The sequence below is a fragment of the Notechis scutatus genome, chromosome 4 (genome assembly GCF_049901735.1).
Source record: "Notechis scutatus isolate UNSWTSFEM ecotype Mainland chromosome 4, rNotScu1.2, whole genome shotgun sequence".
NCBI lineage: Eukaryota > Metazoa > Chordata > Lepidosauria > Squamata > Elapidae > Notechis > Notechis scutatus.
In genome coordinates this window covers 143,517,693-143,543,471 of record NC_142012.1, presented here as the reverse complement: position 1 = coordinate 143,543,471, position 25,779 = coordinate 143,517,693, and the positions used below count along the sequence as shown (strand labels likewise).

The 25,779-nt window shown below is 36.0% G+C and overlaps 1 protein-coding gene across 1 annotated transcript in view; it reads right to left on the bottom strand.

Moving 5' to 3' along the window:
- Positions 1-4,180: 4,180 nt before the first annotated feature.
- P2RY1 (purinergic receptor P2Y1) overlaps positions 4,181-25,779 on the bottom strand; it is a 90,165-nt gene continuing 68,566 nt past the window's right edge. Inside the window, exon 4 of the mRNA XM_087965203.1 lies at positions 4,181-4,929. Coding sequence (XP_087821329.1) covers positions 4,857-4,929 — 73 coding nt within the window. The 3' untranslated portion in view covers positions 4,181-4,856. The remainder of the gene's footprint in view (positions 4,930-25,779) is intronic.

The window sequence follows — 25,779 nt, the reverse complement described above, 5'->3', positions numbered from 1 at the left end:
AGTTCAGGAAGACTGGAAATTGGCCCGTTTCTGGCTTCCAGAGAGCCTCCGGAGCCTGGGGAGGGAAAAAACAACCCCCTGCTGTGGTGCAGGAGGCCGACTAGGCCACACCCACCATGGCCATGCCCACCCAGCAACCGGGCAGAGAACCCATCGTTAAATTTTTTGAAACCCACCCATGGATAGAACTGAGCATTTACTGGCCGGATGCCCTTCCTGATGACACATGAAGTTGCAGCAGATATTTTTTCTTTGTGCTCTAGGAGAGAACACCTAGGATTGAAGTCTTAATCTTCTGAGTGGGCGGTGAGAGATTTCACCACTAGACCACCATTCCACTTTTTAAAAAAGGAGTAAAATATATTTGCAGCTAAAACACTTTTGTATATAGCTCACTGCCTTTTCAGAGAAATTTGAAGTTCTGTCTTTCCAGCACTGAACTGACTGACAATTTAATGGCCAGCTGGCCTTGAAGTTGCAATCACAGAATTGAGAAGAAAAGACAAGAACCTTGCTAAATATTTGTGGGGGGGTGATAGTGTTTTTTCCAGGAGACATAGGTGTTAGGGGATAGTGAGCTGAAAAAATGTATTTATTCAGTGCATGAATAGGGGAAAGGTCAGGCATAGACTTGTTATATCTAAGCTATATTTTTTTTTTATTAACCCTTGTAAGTTAGAGAATTTCATAATTGTCAGTGTATGTTTTCCCTCTGCAGCAGTTATTAATAATGCTATAGAGAGTTGATCTAAAGTAGAAACAAGTAGCTAATTCAGAAGCCCCACATGCTGAAGCTTATTTTTTAATTTATAGATGATTGTACTTTTAGGTTAGACCAAATAATGTGTTTTCAACATGAAAGTTCTCTGTTCACACCCAAAAAATGTCGCCTGATCTTATTACTATGATAATAGGTTATAAAATAATATGGATCCTACCATCTTGAAGCTACAGCAGACTATTGCCAGTTTAAGTGAAAAAATAAATTTATTTCAGTATATGAAATGACAATAGAAAACTTTATATATCATGGGATGGGGACAATGAGAAACAATGCCATGTGACCAATCCATGGTTTAGGCATGGTGAAGCAGGACTAATTCTGGTTTTAATCTTAGTTTAAGTATAATCCATAATATTGGTTAATAGTAAAGAAATATTTTCTTGTTCTACCTTCTCCTAATCACCATTTCCTCAGTTTAGCAATGGGCAAAGTGCAATATTTTTATTTTGGGCAAGCATAGATATTTAATTAGTACAAAATTCATCTGAATTTAATGAGGCCGACTATGGGATAAGCACTAATACGTCTTTAAAAGAAATACTTTGTCTCTTACTTAGTTGCAACAGTTGCTCTTCCAAATCCCCACTGTATCTGTAGTTTTTTGCATCTCCTCTGAGGGCTAATGAGATGCTATCTTTAGATAAGAGACCAATATTTCCCAGATGTTTGTTTAGTTATGCAAATGTTAAAAGTTTTAGAAAAGTATTCTTGTGGGAAAGCAAAAAAGAAATTCATGCAAATATTCTATAGGCTATTGTGCTTTACAGTTTTATTGGCATTTGCTTTACAATCTTTTGGCATTTGTTGATGTTAAATGTATGAATAATTCCCAAATGAATTTGATAAAAGGAGAGCATAAAATCTAGAGGAAATGACCCTAGAAATGGAACTGCTTATTAGGGTATTTTATTCTTGTTTCTAAATTCATTGCTTGACTTTTTGATTCTCTGTGTACCTACCTGCCCCTAGTTAGTTAGTGGGAAATTTTAGTTAGGAAGAGGGGGAAAAGCTTTTTGTTCCATCTGGTCCTTTCACTGGGACAGGTGTTGAGATCATAAACCTGACTTTTATCCAAATGTTCCCTGATTGTTCAATGAAAAAATAGGCAGACTGTTCAGTAACACTGAAAAGGATATCCTGAATTTCCAATGAAGAGAATGAAGAATGAATTCATGCCCAAAATGAGAGATGAAGGGGGACGGGATCAAATCAATTATAGGATGATAGCCAGCAGTCCTGGTGAGACTTAACTAAGCATATAAAATGGATTTTTTTAAAAAAAATTCCTAAGGATCATACAGCATGATTTGCTTCAGCTATACAATTCAATCAATTTTAAGAAACTTAAGGGCATGAAATGATATGCTGTTGGTGCCAAAGTCTACAGAAAAATATATGTAAAGGAAGATGTCATTTCATTTAACAAGTATGCAGAACTGAGTTTACGAAACATGAGTTCTGACATAAAAGTAAATGGATACTGAAACTATTTTAAAACAAAAATGATCATGGTTTAGGTGTTATATACATCAGCTGCCTCAAGTCCTGGATTCATTCTCCTTCTCTTCCTCAGGTATCTCAAGGATGCTAGTGACACTGGCTCTTCAGCACCTCAAGACCTACTGACCCCAAAGGGCAGTAGGGTATAAATAGAGTGAAGGACTTACCAGGAATTTTGACTTATGGCCATAACTGAGTCCAAAATTTCTATGGCTAAGTGAGACAGGTGTTAAGTGATCACATGACTTTGGGAAACTGCAACTGTCATAAATATGAGTCAGTTGCCAAGTGTCTGAATTGTGATCATGTGATGCAACAATTGTAAGTGTGAGAAAGAATCATGTCACTTTTTTCGGTGCCATTGTCACTGAAAGATCAGTAAATATAAGTTGAGGACTGCCTGTACCTGGTACTCCATCTTTATTTTCTGCCTGCTTCTTGTGTATCAATTTGCAAGTCTTTTCATTTATAAACTTGCTTCACTAATCCTTATTCAGATTAGATTCTCACTCTCAGAAGTATTCATACACTTATGTGGAATGCTTCAATTTCAGAAAGAAATTGGCCCATGACTCAGTGGGTTACCAAGATACTGCAAACTTTGAAAGTCCTCGTAATTCAAGGAGAACATCGGAAATTGCTTGGATGTTTTGAACCTCACTGACAGAGAACCAGATGAATGGTGAAATGAATTAAAGAAGTCCTTAGGAATGAATGTGGAAAAAAAAAAAAAGACTGCCAAAGGTACTTTTTTTTTCTAGTGCATGTTGGATAATTGAGAAAGCCAAAGAATACTAAAAATAAAGTAATGGGTGTTTCATTGCAAGAAGGGCTTTGATTGTAATGATCATAAAATCCATGGAATAAAATTGTTTCTGGGGAAGATATTGCACTGTAGACTTCAACCATAATTTTTAACCTGTGGTTTATAAATCACGTATGTTGAAGAAAGCTGCTTATTATGCTCAGCATCATGGCATGGGGTGACTTGACCACCTCTGGATACTATCAATGTAAAGAAAATAACCCATCCTTTAGAAATGTGGGAGGTAGTATTTTCTTCAGATTAAAACAAAAACAAAAATTTGAGATTCGCTTAGTTTCTCCTTTTTCTTGAAACTCTTGCTGGAATAATTTTGTTGGGATGTATTATGTACAACAACCAACTGTATTCAGCAGTGTTTGTAAGTTTGCTAGGTATAATCTATGAAATATACTGTATGGTATTTTTATTCAGAGGAGAGCTTCAACTCCCAACATTTTCCCTTCTTAGTTGTTTGGTATGGCTTCAGTTCAGAGTGAGCAAAAACAGAAACCAAAACCAAAACATTTTGTCTAGTAATACAGCTATGCACTTAAATGAGAAAAAATGAAGTAGGGGGTTAGATCCGTTTTTATTAGAAAGAAGAATAAGTGTGCGGGCATTTCCCTACCCAGAAAGCACCTGCTTAATTTTTTTTCTAAAGTATTTTATTTCTTCATGTCTGGATTCAGATTTGAATATTGTTTTAATCTTTTGATAAATTAACTAGGCTTGCTCTTTAAAGGATTGAAGATCATAATAAATGAGCATAAAAGCATTCTACCCATGTAATTTTTCTCACATGGCCCATAATAATAGACTGTTAAAGAATACTAACTTGTTTTTTTTTTCTGGTAATGCCTTATACTAATCCTCTACAGAAGTAGCAATTATGAAATAAGTTTGATCTGACTAATGGAGAAATGCAAAAGCAAAATGGTTTTTTCCCTCCTTTTTCTTAATCTTCCCTCTTGTTTACATTCTGTTCCAAAGAATGCAGACTACAAACTGAAATGTGAATTGGGAAACTATAATTTATTAATATAATTTCATGCACAGAATATTAGAAAGCAGTATATTGGTCCTTTTGCCATAATATTTATGGTGTTTTATACTTGACAATGAAATGACATGATTTCTTCGGTATAAGATCAAGCATAATATTTTCATAAGCATACAGGAAATATGAGTAATCTATGGATACATAGCTATTGGATACTCTATTTGCAGTCCATGGAGCAACAAAGAACAACCTTGCTTTATTCATCTCTTAACTATCAGGTGTTAGTTGGATACTAGAGATAAAATAATCAAGAAGTCTTGGGGGGAGGCCTCTTTTGAAATTCAAACACTGAACGTATCTCCTTGATGATCCCTTTAATGTGGGCTGATATCTTAAACTTCTATATAAGAAACTTAAACTTCTATGCAATATCCTGTCAGTATCTGATAAATGCTATTTTAGTATGCATGTATCACATGCCAAAGACTAAATATCCACAGCTCTCTTTCTCTTCACCATATATATTTTGCTTCTAGTATCTTGAATAGTAAGTACCATTGCTTTCTAAAATACTTTCACGTTCTACTTTCTCAGAATCTTTAATGTGTAATTCCCAGAACGGAAGACAGTATTTGAAGTTACAGTAATATTTCCTATATTTAAACTAAAGAAGACCCAAAATTGCATTTGATATTTAGCCAATCTATTAAATTTCGCTCTCTTACTAATTAAAGTCATTTTGAATTTTATTCCAGAGTAGCAGCTACTTATGTTAAATGCTTGATGAGGTCAAGGTCCACTACATCTATTGCATTCCCATGGCCCCCAAAATCAGTCACTCTGTCAAAAAACGGAAATAGTTTGGTTTGGCATGACTTATTCTTTGTAGAATATTCTTGGTTGGTTTAGCATGGTTTATAATTGATAAATCTATGATGGACCCTATCATGCAATGCATTATTTTTCCAAAACGTGTTCCAGAGTTTTATCAACATCAAGCTTGATATCCATCTCTTTCTCTCCCTCCCTCCATCCCCCCTCTGTCCCTTTCCCTCCCCCGCTTCCCTCCCATACTTTTAGAAGAGAAACAACATTTGCTCAAACCTCTGTCACTATATTTTCTCCACAATTTATCAAAAATCATTGAAAGGGGCTGCAAATTTCTTCAGGACACTTGGATGTTATTGGTCTGATCTTGTAGACTTAAATGTCTTCATGGCACACCCTAATCACCTCATATGGAATGGCTTTCATTGACTGTTCTCCTTAGGTTAATTTGAACAGTTTCCCACTAAGGAAAAGTCTTTAGTAAAGTAAAAAGAACTATGGTGGTGCTGTGGTTAGAATGCAGTATTGCAAGCTAACTCTGTCTACTAGTTGACTCAGCCTTCCACCCTTCCATAGTTGGTAAAATGAGGACCCAGATTGTTGGGGGTAATATGCTGACTCTATAAGCCAGGGGTCCCCAACCACCGGTCCGCGGACCGGTACCGGTCCGTGGAACAAGTCCTACCGGGCCACTGGTTGCTGGGCGCCGCCATCTTTTTTGATGAAAAAGTGCTTCCGGTGAGGTCACCGGAAGCACTTTTTCATCAAAAAAAGATGGCGGCGCCCAGCTGATGCTGGTACCGGGCCGCGGCGCCCAGCTGATGCCGGTACCGGGCCGCAGCATAAAAAAGGTTGGGGATCACTGCTATAAGCCACTAAGAGAGGGTTGTAAAGCATTATGAAGTGGTATATAAGTCTAAGTGCTAATGCTAAGAGATGGAGAACGTGGAAAGTACTGTCACCTGGAAACAATTTTAGAGTCCATTTTCCACTAATTTATCTTACAATGGTAACTTAATTATCATTCTTCTGAGTTTATAAAAATCTGCTTTCTTGCATCTTGGATCAGTGTTTGAATATCAGCTTTAGACTTCCTAAATATCAAAGCTATCAGTTTTACATACTCAATTTATCCAAAGTCTCCATTACTTCTATTGTTTATTAGAATTTCTGTCATACGCTCATTGTGAACAAGGTAAGTTTAAATAATTACATCTTATTTTTCTTGGATATATTTAAATAAAGTCTGGACAGCTATCCATTGGGATGCTCTAATTCTCCCTTCTGTCTGGGGATTTGTATTTAATGGCCTAAATGACTTCTTTCAAATTTATGGTTCTATATTTATCTCTTCCTACATTCTGATAAAATTTAGTACTGCTTTTCCAGCCTTGATATACTCCAAATGTTTTGAATTTCCCTAGAAAACATTGGGATGATTGAACGTATGACAAAAATCTGTTCATTAGAACACAATATTACTGTGTTCTAATGAATTTCCTATGCCATGGTCTTATAATCTTCATTTTTTGATGATGGCATTGAAAGAAGAGACATGGGGAAAATACATTGCATGATGCTATCATATCACATATCATATGTACCATGAAGATACTACCATGTACTTGGAGTCTACTCTGCATTTCTTTGTATATCTAAATTTACTCTGCAAAACATTAGCTTCAAGATGAAGGTGTTTCTTTATATGTTCCAATATGCCAGTTGTTGTTCAAGGTGATTTATTCATTTTCAGTGTTATTTTCGGTGAAGTGCCTCCCTAGCAGAGGTGGTGTTCAGCAGGTTCTGACCAGTTCTGGAGAACCAGTAGTGGAAATTTTGAGTAGTTCAGAGAACCAGCAAATACCACCTCTGACTGGCCCACCCCCATCTATTCTCTGCCTCTGATTGGCTGGGTCTTTTTTTGTTGCCCTACACAGGAGAATCGAGCTGGAAAACTGGTTAGTGGGGTGGGGAGGGAATGGAGTTTTGCAGTATCCTTCCCCTGCCACACCCACCAAGCCACGCCACACCCACCAAGTCTCACCCACAGAACCAGTAGTAAAAAAAAATTGAATCCCACCACTGCTCCCTAGTATCTCACCCTTCCATTCTCTTTGTGATTATTGTCCTTGTTTATGACATCCTTCCATCCATTCTGGCTTTCAAAACTGTTGGGATCAGAAGACAATTCTAAGGGACACATGGAAAAAGAACTTGCAAGTAGGAGATGAGCTGACCCCATCTAGGTATTCCTAATCAAGGAGAGAAGCAACTGGAATTAAGGAGAAACTTCCTAACAGTGAGAAGAATTAACCAATGGGACAGCTCGTCTTCAGAAATTGTGTGTACTTCATCACTGGAGGCTTTTAAGAAGAGACTGGACAGCTACTTGTTTGAAATGGTATAGGAAATAAATTTCCTACAACCCTAATAAAACCATAAACCAAACATCTTAAAAATATTAAACCACCATAAATAACAGTAATAGAATACCAAATATAATAAGATGAAAGCATAATAATGATGGCAAGCAACCACATCTCAGAAGACTTGCAGGAGATCAGCCTTTATTATTTTCTGGAAGGCTATTACCATGAGGGAGGTAGATTACTGGTTGTTCCAAGCATAGGCAACATGTTGGAAAAGCATGTTCTTAGCCTCAGCTCCACTCACTTCCCAATAGATCAGGGCTGTCAAACTCCCGGCCCGTGAGCTGGATGCGTCATGCGCTAGCCATGCCCATGCCTGGTTTAGCAAAGGGTGGGGGGAAGTCCCAATACGTCACATGACACCACCATGATGACATGAGTTTGATACCCCTACCATTAGTAGACATTCTGCTAAGTAGCATCCAATAGCACATTACACTATTATGTCTTTTTCTAACTTGCAATTCTTCTATTAATTGAATTAATAGTAGTTTCATTAATACCATTACAAGAATAATATATACATGAGATAGAATTGCAATAATATTTAATAGCATTTATACTCCACTAAATCTTGTGGCCATGTTTTTTTACAGGCACATAGGCTAATGATGCAATGAGGAAAATAAATAAATAAAAATATGCTTGTTCATTTCCTCTTTGTGATATATACTACTTTTAAAAATAATTCAGTAAGCTGGAATGTTCTTGTTGAACAGAAGAAGCAGTGCTTTGATTTATCTCCGAAGAATTAAAAAAAAAAAATCAACAGATAGCAATAGCTCAAGAGAACACAGTATGAACAGGTTCAGGTTGGGGCAGAATGTTCTGAAATTGATGCAACAGAAATATACAAAAAAAATATATCACAGAATATTTCTTCTCCTAAGACAGATTGTCTTCTACCAACAAAAGCCCATGCAGGGGGTGGCTGTGGAAGATTAGAAAAGAAATCTTGACAACTGAACTCAACAAAGTATCAACACAGCATATGGCACTATGGAAAAAGTTGAATTTCGTATTTGATATATCTTTAGGAAACAGATATATAAATGTAAAAGGGTATGTTGTCAGAATGGTTTATCAAGTTTTACTTCAATCCTTTTTAAATTGTTGAGAACATTCATCTCAGCCTGATTCAGGTCTTATAGGTAGAAATTCTCCTTTCTTGCCCATAGCAATTAAAGTCTTTCAGGTGATTATGTAGATTGTAGTGAATAAATTTCATAATACTTTTGAGGAATTGAGAATGGAAACTGCTTTCTTGAGAGGATTGGAGAGGCGGGAACTTACATAGTGGTGGTTTACAGGTTAAAAAGACAGTATAAATGGAGAAAGGGAGTATATATTAATAAGTGAATGAATAGCGTGGAAAAACTGGTTTGGAAATTTGTTTGCAGTACAATCTGAATAATGAAACCAGATCAAACATTGGCAAATACTGTCTTTTACATAGGACTACATGTAAGATGTACAGATTTACTACAAAAAGCTAATGTAACAATATTTTTCTACTAATGGCCAACAGCTTGGATAGCTGTGAACAGAACAGAACAGGACAGAAGGATATAAAGGATGAATCTCCCAGTGTTTGCTTGATAAGGTAGTTATAGTCCACAATCAAGACCAGATACAATATCCTTGAAAGTCAGTTGCTTCAGAACAATAATTGGGAAAGTATATTGCCTTCAAGTTCTTGCCATAGTGGCAACATTTGATGAGTTATTGTAACAAACAGGATTAGGCAGCTCTTTGGACTGGTAGGACTTTGAACTACTATGCTCTGCTGGCAATCAATAATTTTGTGGGAGGATTTTGGGTGGGTGGGTGCTTTTGAATCAATGTTGAATCCTGATGGCTGTATGGACAAGTCCTTGCAATCCTCTTGGCTACATTTTCGCCATTGCCTTCTTCCTAGGGCTTAGAGAGACTGAATGGCCCAAAATAATCCAGCAATTGTCTTTGTGCCTAATACAGGACTAGAGCTCATGTCTTCTGGTTAACCTTCACCACTACATCAAATTGGGTCCCATGACAGGGAAGATGTCTTGTGGTCAAACATTTCCTCTATTATTCCATTATTTGCATTTTGTCATTGTCCTTTCGTGCTTTCCCATCCAGCCTTTTCCCCCCTTCATCATTTCCCCCTGTTCTTATTTTCCGATTCAAAATTCATTCTTGTTCCATATATATTCACTGATTCTGTCTTTCCCTGAATCTCTATTTTTCCTTCCATTCATTCACTTTTTTAGTAGCTGAATAAATATATGGAGCCAAATTACAGTTAGTCAAACCAGCCAAACTGACCTTCATTATCTCACTAAACCATAAACCATAATTTACATACCAGAATGGTTAGTTATAACACACTAAGCTAAAAATCAGAAAATGATAACATAGATTTGAATCTATTATATTGGACAGGATTTTCGCTCTTTGGGATTATAAAAATAGTGAAGAATAATTTTTTGGTTGTTTGGTTGTTTCATTTCCTTCTTTAAAGTACTGTTTTTCTGGAATTACCCTTTCAACTAAGATTTTTTTTAAAAATAGCTGAGAGTTATCTGGAATTCTGAATTTAGGAAGGCCTTGCCTGCAAGGTATCATTGTCACTCCTTGTTATGGAGTGAAATAGTTCTTTCTACGCTTGAGGGGTTTTTTGGACTCAATCAACTAAAAGTGATTTTCAGTTCTTGTCTGCTCTAGTATATAACTGGAAGAAATATTCAGATCTTCTATTACTGTTAGTGAATTAAATCACAATATAACTGCAGAAGTTAAACATTAAAGGGCTTGTTCTTAAATTGAACCCATAAATGCAAACAAGAATCCCACCATTCATTTCTTGCTAGCAAGTATAAAAATTGAAGTAAGTAGGAGTCTTAATTGTAATGTGTTAGACTGTATTGTTCCATCTAATCAAATGTAACCACATTGATTCTTCCACAGATTGTACATCTAATGACAAGAAAGTGGAACATGTGTAATGTTAGATAAAAAAAAATATTTACTTGTATTGGTATAGTGGGATGTTACTAAGTGAAGATCAAGAATCTTAGAATACTTATTCTGAACCTTAGAATAAATGCCCCAAACACTCAAGAGATAAGGGTCATTTTCTTACATTTTCTTGTATCTTTCTTTAAGTTCATGACACAACTATGGGCCAGAGCTGATTCATCAGTCCATAATGTACCATTGTTATAAAGAAGACTGCCGGGTTGTATCCATGTAGGCACAAGGATTCTGCTGAACTTTGAACAAGACTTTAGCTTATCATTTTCAACTATGTTTCAAGAAACTGTTGTAGCCAAATCCCATCCCAGCTAAACCAACCAAATAACTTTGAAGATGCAACTTAATTTTGTTAATATTCATAGAGTATAAACTGGGCAGAAAACATGATGGCTCAGCAGTTAAAGACACTGAGCTTGTCAACTGGAGAGGTTCGAAACCCGAACTTCGTGCAACAAGGTGTGCTTCCATTACTTGCCCCAGCTCCTACCCACCTAGCAATTTGAAAGCATGCAAATGTGAGTAGATAAACCGGTACAGCTTCTGTGGGAAGGTAACAGTGTTCTGTGTATCTTTGACATATAACGATGCTGGCCATATGACCATGGAAATTGTCTTTGGACAATGCTGGTTCCTTCAATCAAGAAATAGAGATGAGCACCATGCCCTAGAGTAGGGGTGTCAAACTCATAGTACATGGGCCGGATGCATCACATGCTGGCTATGTCCACCCCTGTTTTAGTGAAGGGGAGAAAAGTTGCAATATGTCATGTGATGACAATATGATGCCACGAGTTTGACACTCCTGCCCTACAGTCGGACATGGCTGATAGGCATACCTTTACCATTTACCTTTTATACACTTGGCTCCTGGCAAAGCTGAGCAAAAGCAGAATTAAAATCAGAGCTTATACAAATGGCCCACTACATTGCAAAGACAAGACACAGAAAAAGGCAGACACAGTGGAAAGTATAGAATGACATTGGAATAGTTTAGATAAATCCACCCCTGTGATCTTATTATTATTTATCTTTTTGTTCTAGGTCAGCATGCCAGCCATATTATCTTTGAGATAAGGCCACTAAATAGAAATAATTTAGTTTTCTGGACCACAAGTTCCTATCGGAGTCTGCTCCCTGTCACCATTCAGGGTCAATTCAGCTTGCTAATTAATGTTTTCTTACAAGGGCACTTTAAGGTGTTTATATGTTTTGGAGTGGAGGAATCTCATAGATTTGGTAGTAAATGTAGCTGGCATGTATATAGGAGAGTATTTTTTACCACCAGGCAACACACATATTTGTACTATATTTGAAAAAGAAATAAGAAAATGTACCTAAGAACATTTCCAGAAGGAAGTTTAATTAAGTTTCATTAACATTGTGACAAAACACATCTTAAGCCTTGTATTTTAAAAAAACATCCAACTCCTCCCTAAACCTTGAGAATTCAGGGTCATCTGAGGTCTGTATCTATGTCTGGATAATGCAGTCTGTAGGCTGATGCAATTCTGTAGAGCTTACTTAAAGCTGACTATTACAGTTCAGGGCAATGGGCCCAAACTGTGCTCTCATTGGTTCTTTGGAGACCCATTTGCTAGATAACTTCATTCCTTGCCTACTTAAATAAATGAGCATCAAGGCAGACACTGTAAGTGGCAAAAGATTGTGAAGCATGGAAATGATAAGTTAACTGAATTGAGTGAGGCAACAGAAAGAAACACAAGAAGAGGCCTAAAATTAAAAATTTCTTAAAGAGCAAAGACTTGCAATTGTTTACACAAGCAACTTCTTCAATAGAGGGTTCACATTCACTATAATAGAGCCTTTTACTGGAATTTGTTCCATAGTAGAACCTTCCATTGTACTGTAGCTCTGCCATTTTTTGCAGCAAAAACAAAAGATTTTGTGGCACCTTCCAAATCAACATATTCATTGCTACCTAGGTGGTCACCATGGTTGCGTTCATTTCATATTGTGTAAGATTTATTGTGTGCCTGATGGAATGGACTGGAACACATTAAAACTTATGCATTAACAAATTTGTTAAAGATTTTCCTTAGAAAACATACAGTATCCACCTGACCTCAGCTGATCTTAAAAAGTAAAACATAATTTTCATAATTTTAAAAAGAAATGTAAGAATTAAAGATGTGTGAGATGAAATTAAAATAAAGAATTTGTCACTTTATAAATATAGTTGGTCCTCACTCAAGTTTCTGCAGTTATGTGATTGCATGATCACATGCTTCATAGTTGACTTTTGACAAGCAGAGCTAATGGATAATGCAAAATAAAATCACAACTCAGGATCACGTGATATTTCACTTAACCATGATGATTAGCTTAACAACCAAATGGGAAGTGATGTCAAAAGCCACAGTCACATAATTTTCTGTTAATAACCATGATGCTTATGCACTGTAGCAGATTGCAAGTGAGTTTGGTTGGTAGTCATTCAATGGCACCTACCAATAGAACATTTATAGTATGTCCTTGCAAATTCTTTGTTACTAGAGCGCAAATCGTTTACCCTTTTGAAGAACCTGAACTAGCAGGATGGCAATGAACATCATTTCTAGATTCTTCAATTAGTCTATAATTTTAATTGAAATAATCACACATACATATTGTTGTGGTTGTTCTTAGACTGGGCTGTCTGATTTTGTGCTATATTTTAGCTATTTTTACTGATATAGTAGATTTTGTAAACCACCCAGAGCCTACTGGGATGGATGATCATAAGAAATTATGATGATAATAAAAAGAATATGAGCCAAAAATCATAATCATCCAGTCAGCTGGAATATCCTCAATAGTTTGACGCTTCTCCTGATTCTCCTACCTGCCTTACAGTCAAAAGTCCATAAAATCACTTTTCAGTGAAGCTTCACATTTACAGTTTTTGTGAAATCCCTATACGAGGTATTTCTTTTTCACTTTCAAGGCTGCAAAATCATCAATGACATCATCAGAATTTATTTGGTTTGCAAGAATGATCAAATGGTTCAGTTTATTCTCCTCAGTCACCACCAGTGTTTAATAATAACATTGCATTCCCCAGATACAACAGAGACTGACAAAATGACGAGCTCTTTCAAAGGCATACTGCAGCTGAGAGAACACATGTGAGACTTTTGACATAGATATGATTAAGTAGCAAGTATATTGTCCATGGCTGCCCCGAAGGGAATAGACTGAGTCTTTTCAAATTTTAGAAAACAGTTCCTGAACCTGTTGTTTGTGAGTATGTGGTAGACTGAGACCTTGAAAACTTTACTTTTTCTGAGACTACTGAATGACCAAGGATAAAGTGAGAATAATTCTGAGAATTTCTCCATGGTTCCAGCTAGATTTTGCAAATTTGAAAAAACATATCCAGAGCTGTGAGAGACTTTATGAATTTATCCATAGAAGAAAAATATCTACTGTATGAACTGTAGAAAACTGCTCCTTGCAGAAAAGCTTTAGAATTGTTTGCAAGTTTTCTTACTGGCAAGACCGATTCTTCAGCTCTGACTTTGATCTTCTTATGGAAGACAGAGGACTTCACTCTATCAGTCAGGTCTTGAAACATTATCTTTATTTACTTATACCCCACTGAAGTTTATTCTCTGCAAAGCTTTATGCTACCTTCTCCGACTATACTTTTTTCAAGAACATTCTCAATGCTTCCTATTAAAAAGACCATTTATAAGGTTTTCCATTGTGTTCTTGAAAGTAATTAGAATTACCTGCACAATTGTTCACTTTTATCATAAAAAAAACTGGAATTATACAGAGATTGATTTTTGGTCATGTCTTGAAAGAGAACATATAATAAATAGAACAAGCCAAAGTCCTATGGCTTCAATGAATGAATGCCTTTCCACACTCTAAGCACTAGGCAGAATCAGAGAAAACTGGAATAAAAGAAGAAGAATGAGGAAAAATTACCTGTTTGGGTAGAGGTTCCCGGGGGGGAGGGGACTCCTTGCAGTTTATAAGCGTGTCCCCAGATGTCTGAGTCATCAGAGTCCAATCTTTAATGATGTGTTGAAGAAGTACATTTGGAAACCAGATTCTCTTTCTTGCCTTATGTTCTGTCCATTTTAGTTTGTACCACCAAGCCTGACTCACATGCACAATTTTCTACTGCAGGCTTCTTCTATGAAGTTGTCACAAAGTCTTATGTCACTAGATGCTTCACTTGTTCCACCTTCTTTCTCAGTTTTCTTCACCACTATCCAAATATTTTTATCCAAAGTCTTGTTTTCACCCCCAAACTCTTTCATACTTGATCTCTTTTCCTTTTCCTGTATCAGACTGGTATGTCTGCTTCATTTACTTTCCATAAACACAGGGGAACATAGGTAGCTGTAAAAGACTGCTGCGAAAACAAGGAAGCAGGTTGGCTGCCCCCCATTCAATCTATCAAGGTTTGGGGGGCACTTCAACCAGGGTCTCAAGAGGATAGCAGACGCAATAGTAGTATTTATGGAGCTATGCAAGTTATGTTTGTAACTCTTGTTCCCTTCTATTCCCTTTTGCCCCATTCTTGATTCCTTCCCTGCCACAAGACTGGCTTTTTCAAGCTGCATGCTCACCTCTAACTATTCCCAGGCCACATTCTCTTACAGCTCTCTCCAGCAATCTTCTCAATATTTCTTGTGATTTACCCAGTGCTAATGTTCTCTAGAAATTACAGCATCAGAAACTAGCAGAGGCAGGGCTCCCTGCTGAGAGGCCCAGATTATTTTCAGTCTTTAAGAAAACCCAGCTTTTGTGATGACAATAGGAAGAGACCTTGGGATAATAATATATTTTCCTGACTCTTCCTTAATTCAGAGTGTTTTGCAGCTGTCAGTCTTTTTATCATATGGAAAACAGCTAGATAAGGCTATATGAATCATGGTCTGGCAATGAGCCTCAAGGGAAAGGGAAGGGATAAAACTGATATTTCCAGGGCATTCTGCAGTCTAAACAACTCTTAAAGAAAAGCTATTTGTAAGAGGGCACAAGATTCAGTTGTTTCAATTTTGCAGGCACTACGGCAGAAAAGCAAATGTATGTTAACTTCACTTCCCTTTTCTCTAGGTAGTTATTATATTCATGCCAACAAGGAAAGCTAAACAAATATGTGTGTGTGAGAGGAGGGAGGGGGGAGGAGGGGGGAGGGAAGGAGGGAGGGAGGGAGAGAGAGAGTTGCCATTTGGTTCAAGGTAAAAGGCCTTTGGGAGCAACTGAAGTGCAAATTGAGAGGTCATAGGTAAACAAGCTGTGAGGTCAGAGCTCTCTGACTCACTGAAAGCCTAGTCTCTGTTCTTATCTTTTTGATGTCCAGAAAGTTTCTGTTCCCAGGTTCCAAACAGATTCCCTTTAATATGGGAATCTTTACCATCATCGGGAAGACAACTGTATGCAACTAGCATAGTCAGCAAGAAGAATATACTGTTACCATTAGGATAAGAAACCCACTACCATTCTTAGTAATTACACACAGTAGGCAAAGGTTACAGTACTGACTTTATGGGTATCCAGGGAGATTTACAATAGTAATGTACAAACATACAAATATACAAACACACAGAGAGAGAGAGAGAGAGAGAGAAAGAGAGAGAGAGAGAGAACGAGAACTTAGAAAGGTAAGCTAGGACATTCTAGTTCAAGTCCCCACTCAGCCACAAAAACTCTTTCCACAATTTTGAGCTAACACCCATCACTCAGCCTAATCTATGTAATATGATTAGTGTTGTAAGAATAAAATTGAAGGATAGAGTATCTCCTGTAGCTCCTTAAAGAAATTTGCCACTTAAATAAAAGAACATGGATAGAGATGAAATGTGTATAGCCAAGTATTATCGAAGAGGCTTTCAAGCCAAATCAGTCAATCAATCAGCATATCCATCTTGTCATTCTGAATGTTCAGTTACTATATCATCTAGTGCCATGTTTCCAACCTAGTGCCATCCATATGAGTTGGGATTGGGAATTCAAGAAGCTGCAGTCTTTATGCAGTTGAAGAGGATTTGGAAGTTGACTGATTCAGCTTTTACTTCCACACTATAGATCTGTGTTGCTACACTGAAGGGAAATGTATTTATTTATCAATTCTTTTGGAGTTAGCTTCTGGAGGTTTGGGAGTGTTAATATTTTTTTAAAGTCTGGTAAAAATATTTTTTAATAATTTTTGGAATACTCTGTTTTACTTTTAAGAGATTTTAAAGAAAGTTTTGTACATGTCATGCTCAGCACTGAATTCCCTCTCCTGGAAGTGGTAAAATGCTGCACAAAGGACACTGATGTTTCACAACAATTGCTAACATTTTTTCAACATCCAGCCAAAAGAGCCAATTCAAAGTAAGTCAACTTATAGCCTACTTCCACTTCATATCATACACAGCATGTTTCTCCTTCCATAATGTGTCACTAGAGATACCTATTTATAAAAAGCACATGGAATCAGGCTAACGTAGATGGATCCTACTTTCAGACCTTAGACTAAATTATGAATACAGAATGCATTTCACATGCAGAATTTATTTGATCTGATGACCAAATAATAGGCTTTGGCATGCTCATCTGTATTTTAGTGTCTGGTAATTGTTCCTTAAGGGATTCAATAGACAGATTGGTGCCTATATTGTATACAATCCTGGATCAAGATCATGATAAATCTCTTCTTCTTACTCCTGGAAAATTGTTTGTTAATAATGAACAATGGAAAGTCAAGTTTCACTATAAAACAGGAAGCACAGGTTAAATCCCAAGACTACTAGTAATTCCCTTAAAGCAAGAATGGACAATCTTTTTGCAACCAGAAGCCATAATTTTTAATCTCAAGGCACTCTGGACATGCCCAGAAATGGTCTCCCCAAAATAGGCTCACAGTTCTTTCTAAAAAAAAAAAGAAAAGAATAGTAATACTGTTCTACGGGATAGAATTGTAAGATTTCTGGTTGTATTTCCCCAGTACACTTAATGTGGTTTCTGAATAAGCCCATTTTCTTGACTTGAAGTTACATTGACCATAGACTATTGAATAAACTGTGTGTATACTACACACTAAGCCACAGAAAACTAAACAAATCAGGTTTAGCAGGTGCTTGGTTTTAACTGATCTGACAGGACGTGTTGCATGTTTATTGCCAATGCGAATGTTTTGAATCCTCTAAAGTATTATCATTGCCAAATTTCATCTACCTCCAAGTCTGCCAAAATTAGTTAACTATGTGATTCATATATATAACAATGTCCACTGTGATTACAAAATAATAACATGAAAACAGAACAATGTTTTCTAAAATGTTTTTCATATACATTTGAGCAGTGGTTGTTATGAGAATTGTCAAATATAGTTTAAACTAGCTTTGGGTTGGAAGCTACCCTTGCCTCCTCCTTCTCCTCTTCTTCTGCCTCCCACATCATATTGCTTTAACCTATTTTGAAATAAGCCTGGGAGTGGGAATCTTTTTTCAATTCCAGTGCTGTAGAATTATTTTGGAGAAAAGTTGAACCTGCATACCAGAGGTTAGCTTAACCATAGGTCACTACTTTTCCATGTTGCCCAGCTACAGAAAGAGGCCTTCATTCCACTTAGCACAGATACAAATAGGATGGAAGATACCCTGCTGGTAATAGTAGAATTGACCATCATACATTATTGGAAGGGGGCATTAAAGACTAATTCATTGCTTGGAAACAAGAATCCAAATTAAAGTATTCCAGACAGATGACTCTTCTAACCTCTTTTTCAATATATCCAAAAGAGGGAGCCCATCACAAGCTAAATGTTAGAAAAATGACATATTGATATAGGGTAAACTACTAGAGACTATTTTAGTCTGTATCAATATTAATATAATTTACAAATCATAAGAAGAGTTATTTCATTATATTCTATAATAATCAGACCCTAACTGAAGTGTTATCACTAGGTCTGTATGTATTTTAAGAAACTTTAAGGGAAATTAGAACAGGGCAGAGAAAGCAGGGATGTCAAACTCACAGCCCATGGCCTGGATGTGTCATGTGATGGTCATGCCCACCTCCATTTTAGCAAAGGGGGCAAAAGTTATGATACATCATGTGACACCTCTGATCTATAGTAGCCAGGGGACTGAAAGCAAAGTCACTTGGATTGGATAAATAAATGTCTATGGAGATTCTCAGTCATGCAGGTCATGGTTGTCCTAAAGGTGCTTTTTTCAAGAGGCAACTGGACTTTCTGGTAATTTTCCCTATCATCCAGTCAGAGCTGAAAAAGCTTCTTGAATGACAAAACGAAATGTCTTCAGAGTAAAAACCAAAAAGTCCAGTGCCACTTGAAAAAAGCACCTTTGGGACTTGGATTGGATAGAGTTCTAGCCCTGCCTTAGTCATAAAAGTCAGCTAGGTGGCTTCGGCCAGTCACTCTCTATCTCTCAGCTCTACTTACCTCACATGGAGGCTGTTGTGGGGAAAATAGGAGGACGAAGTATTATGTACATTTGCCACCTTGAATTATTTGTAAACATAATAAAGGCAGGATAAAAAAAAATATTTTAAAAAATTGACTTGAGGAGCGATATGTCAGCACTCTTCAAATACCTGAAGGAGCCCTCCTACAAAAGATTTACAGCTTGTTTATTGTCTAGGGTACCACTAAGCACTGGATTTTTTTTTTCTAAATTTACAAGAAATAGATTCTACTTCAGTACTAGGAAAAGCTTCTTAATCATAAGAACAATCAAGCAGGGGAATCACTTATCTAGAATGGTGGTAGAAATCCCTTTGATAGACATATTTAAGCAGATATTGGGTAGACATCTGCTAGGTACATTTTAACCTGGATTCCCTGGACTGAGTTGTGAATTGCACTTGACAGACTGCATGGCTCTTCCAACTCTATAATTTACATTCAGCTGAGTAAAAAGGAAAGCCTGAGAAGGAGTTCTTGATGGAATGGATGAAAAATACCAGTGAGGAATATGTGACTTGCAGGATAAAAGTTCTTCATCCCTAGTACAAAAAGAACCATGCCAGTTAGACAAATGGCCTGACAGTATAAGGCAGGTTCCTTTGTTCTTATAGCTTGTTATAAATATTGCTCTGTACATATAAATGTGAGTGTATGTCCCAAATGTAGAAAGCATGGAAAGGAATAGTTACTTTCCCCCTTTTCTTCTCCTTGGAGTATATCTATGTAGTATATACATGGATGTTAATATCTGAATTATGATATATTACAAACTATTATTGACTTCAGTGTGCTAATTTATTTATTTTTACCTCCCCGTACATTAATGTCCAGGAATATGAAAATCCTTGTCATTCTATTTTTTCCCTTTTTATTTTCCCCTTTTTATTATGTGCAGGCCAAGGAAGTACCTGCATTGTTATAACCGAATTACATTTTGAAATAAGTAAAAATCTTGGACATTCCAGAATATTAAACAGATCCATCGGAAATATAACTCATTCTGACCCTTGTTTAGTTCCACTTCAAATCTAAGCAGAGAAGTCTGTGAGAAGAGTCAATGTAAACTGGTATTTTATTAATTAACAATCAGTTGCAAGAGGAGATGCTTTGTTAAGAATAGCTAGATAAAATCAGACTATGAGGTCGGTAAGCCTAAAAACAGTTAATTCTTTCCTGCTAAAAGCAATCAATCATTTCAGAAAGTAATTGATCTAATTAAACAAGCTGGATAGAGCTGGAGGTGATCGATAATTTAAAGTGATTAATCTAATTAAATAAGCTAAACCACTGACGATAACTTTGCAAAAAGTGTTATGGTCAACATTGTGTCAAACATTTTAGAGGTAAAATATTGAATTCTGAGGCTACTTTCATTTATATTATGTAATACATCATATTTTGCTTCAGGAGACCCAGATTATTTTAGTTTTACTTTTAGTTTGAACTTAGAGGGTTCTGGGTTTGGTTTAAAAATGATGGCTGGTGGCTTATCCTGGTGGTTAAATTGACTTGTTTTCATAGGACAGATTGAACCATAAACTGGTTTCACATAGCATACTAAACCATATAAGAATCTGTGCATTAGTGTTAATTTTAACACTGGGCCAAGCTTAGTATGCATGAAAGCAGCTAAATGTATTGTATGAACTCTCAACAAGTACCATTTTTTTCCCCAACACAGTCTGTTACTGTCATGCCAGACTATAAAATATGCCATCTCCCATACAGGTTAGGTGAGAAGGTGGTGCATAACAAAATTGAATTTAGGGACTTATAGCCCCTATTTACTTAAGTAACGCTAAAACAAGAGGTTGGGGGGGGGAGGAAGAGAAAATGTCTTTTCAATTATGTCAAATAGTGCTTTGAATTTAAATAGGAAAGATTTCAGTTCCAGTCATAGTTCAGCCAATTATATACACTCATTATTCTTGAATCAGTTCAGGTCTTTTCACTTGGGTGATGTAGAATATATTTTGAAAGGCAGAAAGTATAATAGAAAAAGAGAAACAGAGGAAAAGTAAAAAAGGGGACATGGGGAGAGGGCGGAGCTGGCGTCGCAACGATACGGCATGAGATCTTGAAGGTCTGAGATCGCTGCCGATATCTTTGATCCTGGACGGTCCAAACGGATCTAAACCGTCCCGAAGAGATGGTGAATGTAAAGAGCACTTCCTGTCGATCCCAGGGACACCGCAAAGTCCCTGGTAGATCCAGGAGAAGCTCTTTTTGCCAGCGGCAAAGAGGCAGCCATTAAAGCTGCTGAAGTTGGGACAGTTCCGAAATGAAAGAGAACGGAAAGAGAAAGTGTGCTGGTTTTGTGAGAATTTTTTCTTTACTTTAAGATTTGAAAGGACATCCTAAGGAAAAGAAAGAATCTATAACAAAGTTTTGACAGAAGTGATTAAGCGGCGATTTTAAACAGGAAGTCAAAGTAATATTTCTTTTTCTCATTGCTGGATTTTCTACACATGATTTCATATTTTGAAACTGGACTGTTTTTTTTTCCACCTATCCTTTCTCTCCTTTTTGACTTTATAATATTCTAGGCTAGAGACTCCCTTCTAATCATCTTTTTAAATATTTTTTCCCTTTTTAATTATTTTTTATTATATCTTGTTTGGAAAAGGAGGGAGAAAGTGAAAGCAGAAGAAACTTTGTAACACTGCCAACTAGAGGCTTGGAAATATTCTATCTCTTTTTTTTTCTTGACCAGACAAAGCTGAGAAAAAACTGAGACTTCTTTTCAAGGACATTGCCTGTTTGATAAGATAGAGGGAAGAGCATGTGAGAGTATTATTGCAGGTGCTCTTCTGGGTTTCTATTAATAGTTGGAGTCTGGTGTTGAAGTTTATAGAAAAAAAAGTGATAAGACTCTGGAGAAGAGTTATAAATTTTAACAAAAGCCTTGGATAACCAAGCAAGGTGCAGTGTGCTCTTTTTACTTTTTTTAAGCTGGGTTATTTCCTACTTTAACAAACCTCCTCCTTACTTTTTGTAATAGCTATTTAGATTTTTGGCCTTTTGGAACTTGTTTTTGTCTTTCTTTTTGTTTTTGAGGTCTAATTTTTACGTTTGCATTTTATTTTAAAGGAAAAGCTTTAGTATTAATGATTTCCTTCCTTTTGTTCTTCTTTTTAAGGGAGTAGTCTCTTTTCTTTTTTCTCTCTCCCTTCCTTGTATTTTTTTTTCTATTTACCTTCCATATTGTTTTTTTTTTTTTTTTTGTGGTTTTCTTTTTTTTCTTATGCATTCTTTTATACCTGAGACTTCTTAATTGGATTAAGGTGTTGAAGAACCTGAAGAACTTTTCTTTTCTCTTCTTTAGTTTTTTATTTTCTATTTTTCCACCTTTTCCAGGATTTAACAATTTTTTCTTTTTTTGTGTGTGTTTATGGTCTTTTCTTCCATTTTTGAGTTTTTACTGCTATCTAACCAATCAATTGGATTAAGGTATACAAGAACCTGAAGATTATTATTATTATTATTATTATTATTATTATTATTATTATTATTATTATTATTATTATTATTATTATTATTATTATTATTATTATTGATGTTGTTGTTGTTATTTGGCTTCTTTCCCCCCACTATTTTTACTTGGAATTACAATTGGTTATTTCACAAGTGGATTAAGGTCTAGAAGAACCTGAAGATTTTGAATTGTCCGAAATGAGTAGGAAACTAGCAGCCCCTGGTTCCTCAACCTCTACTTCTTCCTCTTCACCATCTGGAGGACAACGCTCAATACAGAGGATGTTACAGCAAGAAAAAGAACAGGAAAAGGTGACGCTGCAGATGATTATGCAAGGAATTCAAAATATACAAATAAGAACAGAGAATATTGAAAAGAGAACAGAGAACATTGAACAAAGAATAGGGAAAACTGATGAAAAGATTTTGACAGGTACTGATGAAAAGGTGATTAAAAAATTGTATGGATATTTATTAGAAATTAAACTAGAAGAACAAGTTAAAGAAACTATGACTGCTTGGGGGAAGAATTTTGGATATGGGATTGATCTAGAGAAATGGCAAAAATTGTGGTCTCAAAATTATAAAATGACAATGTCAACAGCATATAAAGAAAATTTGTATAAGATGTACAGGTGGCATTTCCCCCCGACAAGAATAGCAAGAATGTTCAAGAACAAATCTGAAAAATGTTGGAAATGTCATCAGATACCTGGCTCATATTACCATATGTGGTGGACTTGTGCGGATGCCAAAAAATATTGGATTAAAATCTACACATGGTTGGAAAAAATGACAAAAAAGCATATAGACTTGAAACCAGAGATATCTTTATTGGGAATTTTACCTGAAATATATAGTAAAGAATTGAAATACCTGATTGTAAATGTATTAACAGAGGCTAGGATTGTATTTGCCAAAAACTGGAAAAATACCATTACAGGAGGAAATGATTAAGAAAATACTGGAATGTGTTGAAATGAGTAGATTGACATTTGAAATCAGAGAACAAGATGATAAACAATTTTATAAAATTTGGGATCTGTTCTATCAATGGTTAGACAATAAAACATGGTAATGAAATATGTAGATTCTTAGAAAATAATAAATATATAAAGATGTATTCTTTTCTTATTATATCTACAAAATGATTGTAGGATAGATTTGAGATGATAATATGAACTGTCATAAAACAAATTAAGTAAAATATGGATTATTTCGTAAAACATGAATGAATACAAGTATAGTCAAATGACTGATTAACAATGATATTAATGTATTTAATATTTGATTGAAAATATGAGAATATATACAATGTAATTGTAATTGAAGACTACGAAATGGAAGCACAAAACAATTTGTAAACCAACCGACACACTGTATGTATATATATGGAAGATGGCTTGATGTTTTTACGTTTTGTTTGGCTATGTTTGTCTTAAAAACCAATAAAAATTAAAAAAGGGGGGGCATGGAAAACTATTCATTAGGCCTTTAAGAAGATCAACTTCAGGTATCTCCATCTTACCTGATATTTTTCATCTTTCAATTACGACTTTCTTAGAAAGTACATTGCATCAAAATCATATTCTTCCATAATTCTGTTGTTGATACAGGAAACATTTAGTAGTAGTATTAATATTTGTATTTATTATTATTTCAATATCTATCTTTCCTGCAAAGAAATTAAAAATACCTTTATGCCATTGAAAAGCCACCAATTTGGTTTTGTTGTCGACCAATATAGACTCTATCTATCCTTACTCTGAGTTTCCCTTCGCTGAACATGTCAGACAACTCTGGCTCCATCTAGTGAATTTTTTTAGTCATATTTTTTTTCCTGTAAAATTTTATCCACAAAGTGATGTGTACAAAATGATTTCAATGAAGCTCCAAAGTGGAGGAATCCTGGTCCTACAACTAGGCAGCAGATGCTATCTTGGAGATGGCAGCAAGATAATTGGAAAAGATAACTGTATATCATGTGGCCTGCCTAAACTAACCTGCTGCCTCTAGATATGGAATTACATGTTCCATTGTCACTACTGAAGAAACATTTATCTCCCAGTCTCATCTAATGCCTTTCATCAGATTACTTCCAGATTTAAAATAATTTGGTTTGTATTTAAATATTTAATCATGTTTAAATAATAAACACTTTCAAGTCTTGGCATGTATTTATATCAAATTTTGAAAAGAACAACCCAATGGTTAATTCATATATATACATATATAGGATGAATATGTACCTAAGAATAGACCAATAATTTTTGGACTAGAATTTTTATGCATTCCATTTTCTTGGCTAAAGCCAGCACCTTTTGCATGATTCTACAAGTGATCTTTTCAGCCCAGTTGCTAATAAAGAGCATGTTCTACTTGAAAATAGCACAGTATCTATGCTGCTCTAAGAGTGGGTTTATCCTAGTCTGCAGGAGTCCAGTGTTGGCAGCTATGCAGCTTTGGAAAGCCAAATTGGACTCTAATCTTGACACTGAGCCATGTACAGGCCATGGGCAATACCCAGATAAAATTCTTCTGGCTGCTGTCCATTCCGCAAGTGGACCATAAGTATGTTTATATCCAAGATCATGCATTTAATATTTTTAGCCCTTGTCAGAACTTGGAGCAGTTTGACATGAATATGCTTCATTTATGAGTAGGTTCATGGAATTTTGGACAGATATCATATAGGAGAACATGGTCTGTCACACCCTTCAAAGTGAACCATGAGTGCATGATTGGTATGTGAATAACCAAAGATATATCCAAGAATGAGTGGCAGGGGGACTCGCTTTACAGAGGTGATCTCTTTGCAATTCCCCAGGTAGTTACACTTAGATGATCTCAAAAAAGTTAAAGGACATTGAAACTAGTTAAAACTTGAATAAGAGATCACCAGCAAATTCCAGAACAGTAGACTACACTGTGAAATTAAAAGAAGACAATGGAAAACAGTTATACATTGCTGCCAAGAAAACTACATGGATTACATGTTGCCAAGAAAATACCATCTAATTAATCAAAGCTTCACTTCAGGAAGTCTTTATCTTCTGTCTCTGTGCATACAACTATGTCCTAAAGCTCTCCTATTAATATCTATTTGTCAAATTTTCTAAAGGAGAGTGGAAAGACTTCTGAAAACATCCATATTAATCAGCCTAAAATTGTTGCTGTAGGCCTAAATCAACCTGTCATATAGCCATCACGATAATATCTTTGGTTATCAGAAGCCAATGGAAACTATATTTTAGATTCATATCTACCTTTGTGTGTTTCTGTGGCAACAGCCAGAGTCTTTTAAACATGAAATGCACTAGTAGTCAGAATATTCTCACAGAGCATTGTCTCTTTCCATTTTTTCCCTGTTCTGCAGAGAACGAAGAACAGAGTCATGTCTGGTTGGGACATTCAGTATGATGAAGGCTTTAAGCCTCTTGTCAGTCCAAGTAAGATTGCTGATAAGGAAGAGGATGTTAGTTTGATTTTGGATGATTCCCATTT